Source organism: Sorex fumeus, unplaced genomic scaffold (genome assembly GCF_029834395.1).
Source record: "Sorex fumeus unplaced genomic scaffold, SorFum_2.1 ptg000007l, whole genome shotgun sequence".
Taxonomy (NCBI): domain Eukaryota; kingdom Metazoa; phylum Chordata; class Mammalia; order Eulipotyphla; family Soricidae; genus Sorex; species Sorex fumeus.
This window is the reverse complement of record NW_026606064.1, coordinates 51,760,271-51,772,440: the sequence shown is the minus strand read 5'-3', so window position 1 is coordinate 51,772,440 and position 12,170 is coordinate 51,760,271. Positions and strand designations below refer to the sequence as shown.

The window sequence follows — 12,170 nt, the reverse complement described above, 5'->3', positions numbered from 1 at the left end:
TCTGCCCGAACGCTAAATCATCCTGGGAGTGACTTTACATCTCCCATGCATGCTTAGGCTTGGTTGACTTGCGAATACATTTCTGTTTATTTTGCTCTTCTTAGTAGTCTGTGGAATTGTTTGGTTAGTAGTTGTGGAATTGTGGAATTGTTGTTGTTTTTTGTGTTTGGGTCACATCCAGCGATACTCAGGGCTTACTCCTGGCTCTGCATTCAGAGATCACTCCTGGTGGTGCTCAGGAGACCGTAAGTGTTACCAGGAATTGAGCCTGGGTCGGCCGCATGGAAGGAAAACTCCCTACCAGCTGCACTATGGATCTAGCCTCAGTCTGAGTTTTGTTTCAGGGGTCTTAGCTAGGAATGCAACAGGAGAGGAGCAAAATGGTATTTCCTTCCCAGAGGGGTGAAAGATAGCCTCTCCAGTCTCTCCCAGTCTTTGCCCTAATCTTTTTTTTTTTTTTGGCTTTTTATTGGGTGGTGGGGGGGGGGGCTGGTGCGATAGCACAGAGGTAGGGCGTTCGCCTTACAAGCGGCCAACATGGCCGGCCCGAGTTCGATTCCTCCGCCCCTCTCGGAGAGCCCGGCAAGCTACTGAGAGTATTCGATATGCCAAACACAGTAACAACAAAGTCTCCAATGGAGACGTTACTGGGCCCGCTCGAGCAAATCGACGATCAATGGGAGGGCCTTTACCTTTACCTTTTATTGGTGGGGGTCACACCCAGCAATAATCAAGAGCTAGTCCTGACTCTGCACTCAGGAATTACTCCTGGCCGTGCTCAGGGATGCCAGGGATTGAACCTGGGTCTGTTGCGTGCAAGGCAAATGCCCTACACACTGCACTATTGCTCCAACTCATACCTTAATCTTAAATCCCCTGAAGCTGCTCTCCTGGCAATCAGAACCGCAGGGGGGCTCCAATCTGGCATAAAAGACACCAGGTGGACCATGTTCCATGCTTAGGATGCCTGGTACTGCTGTCCCCTTGTGTCAGAGGGGCCTGGTGAATTATACTGTGGCACATCCTCTCCCAGTAGGGTGTTCGGTGTTCTCCAGGTCTCCCCTGCAAAAGATCAGGACCCAAACCTGAAAATATGGGGGCCGAGAGGGGCCCTAGAGCTGCCTTCTGTCACCTTGGGTATGTGCATGTAGGAGTGTGTGTTGGATGTGGGGGGACAGTGTGTGTGGGGGGAGTGTCACCTTGAGTGGAGGAGTAAAGGGGGGGAGGTGTGCATTTTACTACCACTCAGAAGCATTTTTTATTTTTCAATTTCACATTGAACTGTCAGAAGGTTTTATATCATCGATCAAGATAGAAATGACAATTAAAAAATATGTATTGGTAGTATGTCAACTCTAGGAGCATCTTATAATTATGACATCTTAGCCCTGATGGCCTCATTTCACTTTTATTTTTATATCCAACCCGGACACTCATGAAGCAAGATGGTCCATTAACCAAGTACACTGTCACCTGGCTTCGTGAAGACAATGGAATGAAAAAGGTGCCAGCCAAGCAATTCCTGGATGCTCAGGTTGTAATTCATGCGTCTTTGATGCCTGCAGAATTCAGATTTGCTTGTCCTGACCTGTGTGGGTACCTAATAACTTCCTGAGGAGGAACCAGGGCTGAGGATGACCACAGCGCTCTCAGAGTCTGGGCTGCTTCTCCGTTCCGTTCCCAAAGAGAAAACTATTACTATAGTATCTTCAGAACAAGTGTGAGTTTGGCTCTAGTGCGGGAAGTTTTGTGGCTGAACCGAACACTTTGGGGTCTCATCAATATCAATATCAATCATCATGGGGGTAGAGAGTCTGAAGCAGTCTAAAGCTGCCAGCCATAAAATGCCCTGTGTGACCCCATTATTTTCCTGGGGCACATGTTATCTGAGATGGGGAGAAAGAGGCCATGTATTGATCCCTATGCTCTTTTCTTCTCCAAATCAGCCTTTTTCTGTGAGCTCCAGCCTGTTGGCCCTTACATTATTATTAGTTTTTTAATATGTTTTTCTCCGTTTAATAGTTCATATTTTATTTCATTCAACAATATATTGCATTTTCCAATATGCATGTCTCATATTAATTTTTTGTTAAAATTTTTCTTAAGCATTTCATTAATGATGAAAATGATGATAATGGTACCATGATTTACAAAGCTTTTAATAACAGGGGCATTTAGTGTTCCTTTTTCAAAGACATCCTTGGAGTTCAAACAAATCTTTTTGTTTGTTTGTTTGTTTGCTTTTTGAGTCACATCTGGCGATGTACAAGGATTACTCCTGGTTCTGCACTCAGGAATTACCCCTGGCGGTGCTGAGGGGACCATATGGGATGCTGGGAATCGAACCCAGGTCGGCCATGTGCAAGGCAAACGCCCTACCTGCTCTTGCTCCAGCCCCAAATCTTTTTTTTCTAAAACTTTCCTTCTGCTTTTTATAACTTATAATTCAAGAAATGGCACCCTGGACAGAGAGATAGTACAAGTGTTAAGGCACTTGACTTGCATGCTACAGGCTTCACTTAGAATCCCCAGCCCCTGTATGAGTTCCCAACCTCACCCTCAGTGCTTCGTGAGTGATTCCTGAACACAGCCAGGTGTGGTCCAAACAACTTTCCTCTCCCACTGCCCCATCAAAAAAAGAATATAATATACAAGAATCCAGGTACTAAAATAGGTTAAATGATTCTCATGACGTGAAACTCTAGAATGGGCACAGTTAATCACAGCTGTTGGAAATTGTTCTCAGGATAAAAGCAGGAAAAGGACAAGAGAGAACTTTCTGGATTAATGGAAAAACCACCTGGATCTAGGTAATGTTTACAAGGATGTAGTCAACCATGGAAACACACTGGAATGTACATTTAGAAGCTGCCCCTCTTTGGTTTCTTAAAACTCTACCAAAGAGATAGTACAGAGGGTATGTCACTTGCCTCACTTGCCTTGCATGTGGGTGACCTGGTTTTGATCCCCGGCATCCCAGCATCCTATATGGCTCCTGAGCACCACCAGGAGTAGCCCCTGAGCACTGCTGGGTATAGCTCAACCTCCTCTCGACTTCCCAGGGTCGGTGGGGGGGTGGGGTGGGGGACACCACCAAGAGTTCAGGGACTTCTTAGATTTCCCAATGCAGTGCCTGACCTCTAAAAGGTCAATTTCTTCCCAGGTTTATCGGAAGGATATTAACCAGAGTGTGCAGGTCAATATCCTTGAACCAAAGAGACCCTAGGAGACCCCACCTAGGGTCAGTGTCCTCAGCCTAACCTAGCCTCTGTGTGCACCCACCAAGATTCCTGGACATTTATTTTGTACTAAGAACAATGGCAATTGTTTCTACACACCTTTTCATCCTGGAAGAGTGAGGACAGACAACAATAACAATTAAAAAACAGACTTTTATCTCTGAGTAACTAAATAGCACAAAGTTAGGATTCTAACTTCTGAGGCCCAGCCCAGAGCGCTTCTGACAGCTGTCTCCGGGGGAGGATGCTTGCTGGGGCACAGTCTCCCATTCAGGCTCATTTGGGCCAGCAGCCTGTGCTGGGCTAATGGTCATGCCTTCACCAGGCAGCGGCCCTCCCAAGGCTCTTCCTCCCTCACCTGACAACTAAACCTGAAAGTCATTCTTAGAAACCTTTGTCCAGAGGAATTCCCTAGTTTGCACCTGGAACAGCACGTAGAAAGTCCATAACTTATTTTTGCAAAATACTCCAGGCCAGCCTGCAGGGCTGGAAGGTCCTGACACAGCTAGGGAAAGAGCAGGGAACTGGTTCATGGCCAAGGTCACTGGAGAAATTATGGAAGAAGCCTCCAGTTCTAAAGGCAGCTTGAGAAGCTAAAGTCAGCTCAGAAAAGCAGCCTAGTTCCACCTGCATCCTGAAAGGGTTGGATCTGATGAGACATGACGCAGATGATTTTCATCAGTCTCCCCAAGGAAACTTGCCCCAGAGGAGACAGGAAATCAGGGGCCCGGGTTAAGAAAAGAAACCTCATTTCCATTTCTGGTCCTGTTGGACCAGGTCTTTGCCAGTTTGTCTGACTCTCCTGGGCTGGGGTGCCCAAGTGGGCACCTTTCATGCAATTGTTTATAAAATATACTAAACCTCTCACAAAGTCTATCTAAATGAAAGTTATTGTGACCAAGGAGAAAAGATATTTTACTTGCTAAGTAAAAGTACCTTAAATATTAAGAATTATTGGGGCCGGAGTAATAGTCCAGTGGGTAGGGTATTTGCCTTGCACACAGCCAACCAGGGTTCAATACCAGGCACCCTTTATGATCCTCTGAGCCCGCCAGGAATGACCCCTGAGCACAGTCAGGTGTAGCCCCTGAGTACATCTGGGTGTGGATCCAAACATTCCCCCACCCCCAAATTAAGAAAAATATATTAGAGTAAAACATAACCTATTAATCACATGTATATTCACCTATTGAAATAATGTTAGTTTGCTTTGTTGATGATTTCATTTTGAAAGGATGTCTGATTTTATCTATTCTGTCTTCTGCAAAAGGCAGAATTTACCATTTCCACTTTTTATATATATATATATATATATATAGACTACTTAGTCTATATTAAGGTACTGTTAATGGGTGTATGCAGAGTAAAACATTAAATAATAGCAAAGTCTCATATGCATCATTTCAGTCCCCTGTTCCTCCTACCCCACCAAGTCACTCCCTCACTTTCCTGCGACCCCCGCCACTGCCCACACACACACAGTCACTTATGTTTTTTCTTTGGTTGAGACAAGTAAGTAAACACCCTTGACAAGAGACCATCCCTAATAAAGTGAGGTGCCAGGTTTGATCCTTGTTATTCCATACGATTCCCTGAACTTTCCCAGAGTGATCCCTGAGGGCAACGCCAGGAGTAAGTAACCACTGAGCATCACTGACTGTGGACCCAAAACAACAAAATTTTTTTTAAAGTATTGGGCTGGAACAATAGCACAGTGGGTAGGGTGTTTGCCTTGCAAGCGGCAAACATGGCCGACCCGAGTTCGATTCCTCCGCCCCTCTTGGAGAGCCCGGCAAGCTACCGAGAGTATCTCGCCCACACGGCAAAGCCTGGCAAGCTACCTGTGACGTATTCAATATGTCAAACACAGTAACAATTGTCACAATGGAGACGTTACTGAACCCGCTCGAGCAAATGGATGAACAACGGAAGGACAGTGTTCAGTTCTACAGTATTGTCACAAAGTGCAAGGCAAACGCCCTACCCGCTGTGCTATTGCTCCAGCCCCCAGCTCAAATATATCACTAATACTTACTAAGCCGTAATGAGAGAAACATTATAGCAATACATTTGGACTAGATGAAATATATACTTCTTTAAAATATAAATCAGAAATCTGATTTTATTGGGGAAAGATAAGAAAATACTTTAATATTCATTTTATGAGCCAGAGAACCCCCAATATTGACACTAGAGGAATATATTGCAAATTGATAGAGATGTTGCAAACTTAAACTGTAGAAAATGTAGAGGAGTGCAATCAAAGATACATCCTTCTATTATCAAAATATGATCTCAAATTAAGTTGTATTATCATACTCAAGATTTACTGGCATTTTATCATTTCACTTGTAAAATATTTATGAAGAAACAAGAATTTTGATGACTAGATAATAGCACAAAATTTTTATATTCTTAATTTTTTTGTGCATTATATAAACACTGAACATTCATTAACCTGAACATACTTTAAGGTAATAGCAAGAGATCTATAAATTAATTACAATATAATGTCATTTTTTTGTCATGTCATTTGCCTTGCTCATGGCCAACCCGGCCGACTCAGGTTCAATTTCTCTGCCCCTCTTGGAGAGCCTGGCAAGCTACCGAGAGTATTTCCGCCCACACGGCAAAGCCTGGCAAGCAACCCATGACGCATTCGATATGCCAAACACAGTAACAAGTCTCACAATGGAGACGTTACTGGGTCTGCTCGAGCAAATTGATGAACAATGGGAGGACAGTGCTACAGTGCAGTGTGCTATATTTGAACTGGAGTGATAGCATAGCGGGTAGGGCATTTACATTGCACATGGCCAACCTGGGTTTGATTCCTCCGCCCCTCTTGGAGAACCCGGTAAGCTTCCAAGAGTATCTAGCCCACACAGCAAAACCTGGCAAGCTACCTATGACATATTTGATATGCCAAAAACAGTAACAAGTCTCACAATTTGTTGTGAGACGTTACTGGTGCCCACTCGAGCAAATCGGTGAACAACGGGAGGACAGTGCTACAGTGCTACAGTTCTATTGTCACAAAGTGCACAAACCTATGCTATTATCACCTAGGTTATCAGCAGGGAACAAAGGGGCCAGAAAGAAAACTCAATAGGTTGGAGCACATTCTTTGCACTCAGGAGGCCTGGATTTAGCACTGCACGGTTACCTGAGCACTTACCTCTGAGAATGACACCCAAAGTATAGAGGTGTCATTTTATACTTTGTATAGAATAGAGGAAGAACAGCTCCAGAACACCACCAAGTGTGGCCAAATGCTCCCTCACCTACCCTAAAGAAGTGGAATATAGGGCCAGGGAGATGGTTCAAAAAGCTGGCGCACCTACTTTGCATATTGGAGGCCCAGGCCCAATACGAGTCTGGAGTAGCCCCTGAGCACTACCAGGTATGGCCTCAATATAAAATAGAAAGAAATGGTACATTCTGGAAGACCTCCTTCCTATCTCTACCCATCTCTTCAAACCATTATCCTCATTATTTTGTTAGATGATTTTTATCTTTATGAAATTTCTAAATGTGGACTGACTCTAATATATTGTTTCTGCCTCATTTCTTTGACGTAACATCTTTGTGAGATTCACTCTTTTTACTGCAAAGATCTACAACTTGTTATTACCATTTCTGTGTCATTTTCAATTATCACAGTTTATTTATCCATTTTATGGGTGATGAACATGAGGAATATTTACAATATTGGCAACTACAGCTAGAGCTGCCATGTCCATTTTTATATTCTGGAGCTCATGGGTGTGGATTTCTGAGGTGCATGAACCTATGAGTCAAAGTGCAGTGTCCTGGGATGTGGATAAACCCCATGTTAGTAAATGATAGCAAATTGCTTTCAACTGACACCAATTTACATAGTCACCATCAGCAGATGAGAGTTTGGATTGCTCTGTATCCATGTCAATACTTGGTACTGTCAGTCATCTGAATTTTAGCCATTCTGTGGGTGTGCAGTGGTACACATTTTTAATTTACAATCTCTGAAGGCTAAAGTGGAAGGAATATCTTTTCTTTTTCTTCCTTCTCTTTTTTTATTTTTATTTTTTGTTATATTTGCTTATTGAATCACTGTGGGAAAAGTTACAAAGCTTTCAGGTTTAAGTCTTGGTCATATAATGATCAAACACCTTTATCTTCACCAGTACTTATTTTTCACCACCAAGAACCCCAATATACCCCCATCCCACCCCCCAATGCCTGTGAGGCAGATGATTTCTACTTCCTTCTTCCTTCTCTTTTTTGATGAGACATTGATCTCTATGGTGAACTTTTTATATCTCTTGTCCATTTTTCTTTGGTGTTGTCTTTCTCTTCTTGACATACAGGGTTTCTTTCATATTTTCACTACAAATCTTTTTTCAGAAAGGTGTGTTATTTTTAAAAGTAACGGTGTGCCTTTTACTCACTGGAAGAAGAAATTCCCAGGGGCTGGTAAGAAGCATGGACATATGCAGGGGTCTAATATATGGCCCCAAAATCCTGTGTGATCTATATAGCCAGTAAGGGTGAGGCTTAGAATAAGTAGTTTTCCCTAGGCAATTGAGGTCAGCCCCAGGCAAGCTCACCACTCTCAAAGGGGCCAGAAAATAGCAGACATTTTTATGAAGACAACAGATGATATGTCCAAAGTGGACACAAAGTGACAGAGTACTGTGGGGTACAGGCATCCCAGTTTAGTGGGCTGAGTTAGGAAGACCCTGTGGGATGAATGGGCACATATGGGAGGTTCCATGAGGAAGGGTAGTCTGTGTGTGCAGGAACATGCCTAAGAAGACCAGTGCTAATGATAAATGAATACTGTTATCTGCTAAATGACAGCAGGAAAAATTTCAAGTATCTTGATCAAAGGGGTCCAAAGAAGCTGGAGAACTGGGGATCCGAATGAGGTGGAAAGGGGCACCATTGTGCAACCAATTGTCTAGTGTTAGGTGCATCATTCAAATGGAAGCAGCCAATCAGAGGTCATGTTGAAGTTAGAGGAGAATACACGTCTATGTTTTTGTCTGGAGTATGTAGTACTGTAGCACTGTCCTCCCATTACTCATAGATTTGCTCGAGCGGGCACCAGTAACATCTCACAACAAATTGTGAGACTTGTTACTTTTTTTTTTGGCATATTGAATACATCATGGGTAGCTTGCCAGGCTTTGCCATGCGGGCGAGATACTCTCAGTAGCTTGCCGGGCTCTCTGTGAGGGGCGGAGGAATCAAACCCAGGTCACCTATGTTGGCCGTGTCAAGGCAAATGCCCTACCCGCTGTGCTATAGTTCCAGCCCATGGAGTAGGTATATTACATATATATGTAAACACATAAGGTAATTTTGGCAGACCTGCCTTGGTTTGAGTCAGGGTGGGGCTAGCCTGTGGGTCATGTAAGGCCTGTGAAATCACAGAGTATGTGACAAGACAAACACATGTGCCCCTCATTGGCTGCCCATGGCCTGTCTGTCTATACTACATGGTCCATAAATCATAATAGATATTTTCAAATGGCCCTTTGTAGAAAAAAAAAGGAGAGAGCAATATTTTGGACAGTGGGAACCTCTGGAGGCAGTTGCAATTTTCCAGACCTATTCCTTTCCGTTTGGAGGTCGGTGAGACAAAACATCATGTTACTGTAAAAATCAAGAGATTTGGGGGCCAGAGTGATAGCACAGCAGGTAGGGCATTTGCCTTGCATGCAGCATACCTGGGTTTGATTCCCGCACCCTACATGGTCCCCCAACACTGCCAGGAGTAATTCCTGAGTACAGAGCCAGGAGTAACCCCTGAGCATCTCTGGGTGTGACTCCCCCCCCCAAATCAAGACATTTATGTTGGGGCTGGAGAGATAGTAACAGAGTTCAGGTGCTCTCCTTGCCCTCCACTGACCCCAGTTTGTATTCTAGATACCACATTGAGTATCCTGAGCAAAACCCAGGGTCATCCTTGAGCAGAGCTAAAAAGAGCCCCTGAGCACCACTGGTGTCATCCCAATTTCCCCCTAAATTGATCACCGACTGTGGGGAGCAGGAACTCAGAAAGGCCCTCCCGTGTTAAGATTACAGGTGCAAAGTTATCTGTTCTGTGAGGTGAGTTGGATCTGCTCCTCTGACTAATGGGTAGTGACCACAGTTTGCAACGGAATGTTATTGTTACCTGTCCTTTCCTTTTCTTTCTTTAGTATGTGTTGAGAGAGTTTATGAAGAAACCACTCGACATCTTGGAGATCCTCGGGCCATTTCAAGTACTGCTGAGTTTTTACAAATCCCCTGATGCTCTTGTGCTTCATCAGCTGGTACTGGGTCAGGGACCCCACCACCACCATGATGAGGCTGCTGGTGAGGTTTGAGGAGCACCGGCTCTGGGCATGCAGGAAGGCTTCCAGGCACCACCCATCTTGAAGGAAGTGTCTGCTCACCACACAGATGACCTTGCGGCTGTTCCACACAGCAGCCTGGATGTTGGTGATGTGGTTTTCCCCAGGGACAAAGTCTCTTTCTTCAAAGCACAGGCTGAATTTGTTGTGGTGGTCATACTGAGCATCCAGGTGCCTGAGCAAAGTATTCTGCACCCAGTCAAAGTCTTTGCTACTGAAGCACAAATAGGCGTCGTACTTGTACTGGTTGGATTCCCTTCCCTGGATCTGCTCCCTGCACACCCATCTCCAGACTCTTTTGGAACAGACAAAACAAACCCCCCGGAACTTGGTGACCATGAGGATGCTCGTGAGAAAGAGAGTCACAGTGACACTGAATAACACAAAAAGGGAAAACCTGAGGGTCTTTAAGACTTCCTCCTCATCACAATCCTCTGTGGAAATAGAGTAGAGGGGAACCCCTAAGAGTGGTCCGGGAAACAAGCAGTACATATCTTCAGGAGACCCAAAAATAGAGACATTGGTATGATTGAGCCAATGGAGGAAGTTGCTAAGTTCACACTCACAGCTGAATTTGTTATGAGTTAAGTCCACGTAATGAAGGGTGGCAAATACATCTGGGTCGGGGGACAGGAGATGGTTTCTAGATACATCCAGGATCTCTAAACTAGGAGGGAAGTCATGAGGAGAGAGAGTCATCAACCTGTTCGAACTGAGGCTGAGTCCCCTTAGTGCAGTCAAATGACTAAATACCCCTGGGGGAAGGAAATCCAGGTAGTTATCATTCAAATACAGTATTTGGAGATGGGAAAGTCCCTGAAAAACATCCCAACAGGACCCCTTATTCCAGGCCAGTTGCAACATGTTTTCTCCAAGGAAAAGCTTTTCCAAGCTGAGATTCTCGGAAGGGGAAAGATGCTGGTTACAAGAAGAAAGGCGATTCTGCTTTAAAATGAGAACCTGCAAGCGTGGGATCTGCAGAAGGTAATAGAGATCAGCCAACTTTTCTAGACTGTTCTCAGATAATTGGATAAAGTTGGCTGTAAATTTGATGGTGTTGGGCAAAGTCACCAACTTATTGCCTCCCAAGAAGATGGTATCTATGCTTGTAATAAAATCCATTGTTTTAAGAGCATTATCCCGGAGATCCAAGGTATTCAGTTTGCCCAGGAATGAGAACGTTTGACTTTGAATGATCCCAATGTGATTATTTTGCAGATCAATATAGGTGACCTTGGGAAGGCCACGGAAATGAAAGTTATACAGTTCCCCCAGAAGGTTATTTGACAAGTTGAGAACTTGGAGGTTGTCAAGGCCATGAAAGGCCCTCCCTGCAATCTGGTTTATCCTGTTGAAGGCAAGATTCAGAGTCTTTAACTCCTTGAGAACTGCAAAGAGTTGGGAGTTCAAGGCAAAGAGAGACCCATATGAAAGGTCCAACAGTATCACAGAGCTATGGGCCAGGCCGGCAAATGTGTCCTGATCAGGATCTTTCAAGTTATGGAAGCCAAACCCAGGGCCCATAATGTGGTGGTGGAGCACAAGAGAGGATATTTTGCTTCCATTGATGGCCTTGTTGAAGTTCCTGGTGAGGTCCACGCTCCAGCCATTGTGAGAAACATCCAGGGTTTCCAGGACTATGTTTCTGAATGGATTCATACACTCCCCCCAGTCCATGGAGACTCTGATGTACAGGTTATTAGAAGCCAAATTTAAAAGGGAGAGTGTCTTCCCCTGGAGGGGCTGAAGCTCATGCTCACAGACTCTTGGTATGTGGTTGAGGGAAAGATCCAGGGACTGCAGGGAATTCAGCTCCCTGAATGAAGGATGAAGTTCGAGGCTGCGAATCTGGTTCTTGGAGAGATCCAGATAGGTCAACGATGCCAAGTTTCTGAAATAACCATCTTTTAATACAACTTCAGAGAGTCCACAGTAGAACAGCCTGAGTTCAGACAGATGAGGCAGTCCCTGAAAAGCATCTGGGTGCAGGAAGTCAATCTGACTATGGCCCAGGTCTAAGATTCTAAGGTTAGGGAGGTTCCTGAAAGCTTCTTTGTCAATAGAAAAGGAGGTAAATTGAGTCCCCATCTCCAGCAACCACAGATGCTCCAGGAAGGGAAAGGAGGTGGTGGTGACACTCTTAATATAGTTGAAGCTGAGTAGGAGGCGCTCAGTGGTGTTGAGGACCTGGGGCACCTGGGTGAGGTTGCAGAAATGATATATGGCTATCTGACCTTCTGAGGAACAGGAGGAAATCCCAAACACAGGGCTGGCCATGAGCACCACTCCTATGAGAAGGTCTAGGTGATCTCCCATGATCCTAGGGACAAGAAGGACGAATGAAAACACAGGTGTCTGAGCGCAGGGCAGTGTCCTCGGTTCCTTGGACCTGGGGGAGGGTTCTGCATGCATCTGTTCTCATTGCCCCTTGTTCCTCTAGCACCGTGGAAGCAAAGGTGGTACAGAAAGAGCAGTTTTTGCTTTCCCTCTGATGGCATTTTCTACACAGCCGGCACCACTGGAAGTGGATAGGTTTCCATTCATCTTT

The 12,170-nt window shown here is 44.8% G+C and overlaps 1 protein-coding gene across 1 annotated transcript; it reads right to left on the bottom strand.

Moving 5' to 3' along the window:
- Positions 1-9,358: 9,358 nt before the first annotated feature.
- On the bottom strand, positions 9,359-11,968 carry TLR5 (toll like receptor 5). The gene has a single exon (XM_056107075.1). The coding sequence runs from the start codon at positions 11,936-11,938 to the stop codon at positions 9,359-9,361; it is 2,580 nt and encodes an 859-aa protein (XP_055963050.1). The 5' UTR covers positions 11,939-11,968.
- Between the last annotated feature and the right edge of the window lie 202 nt (positions 11,969-12,170).

Excerpts from the sequence above, each read along its gene's own strand:
- TLR5 (XM_056107075.1), bottom strand. The coding sequence starts at position 11,938 with ATGGGAGATCACCTAGACCTTCTCATAGGAGTGGTGCTCATGGCCAGC.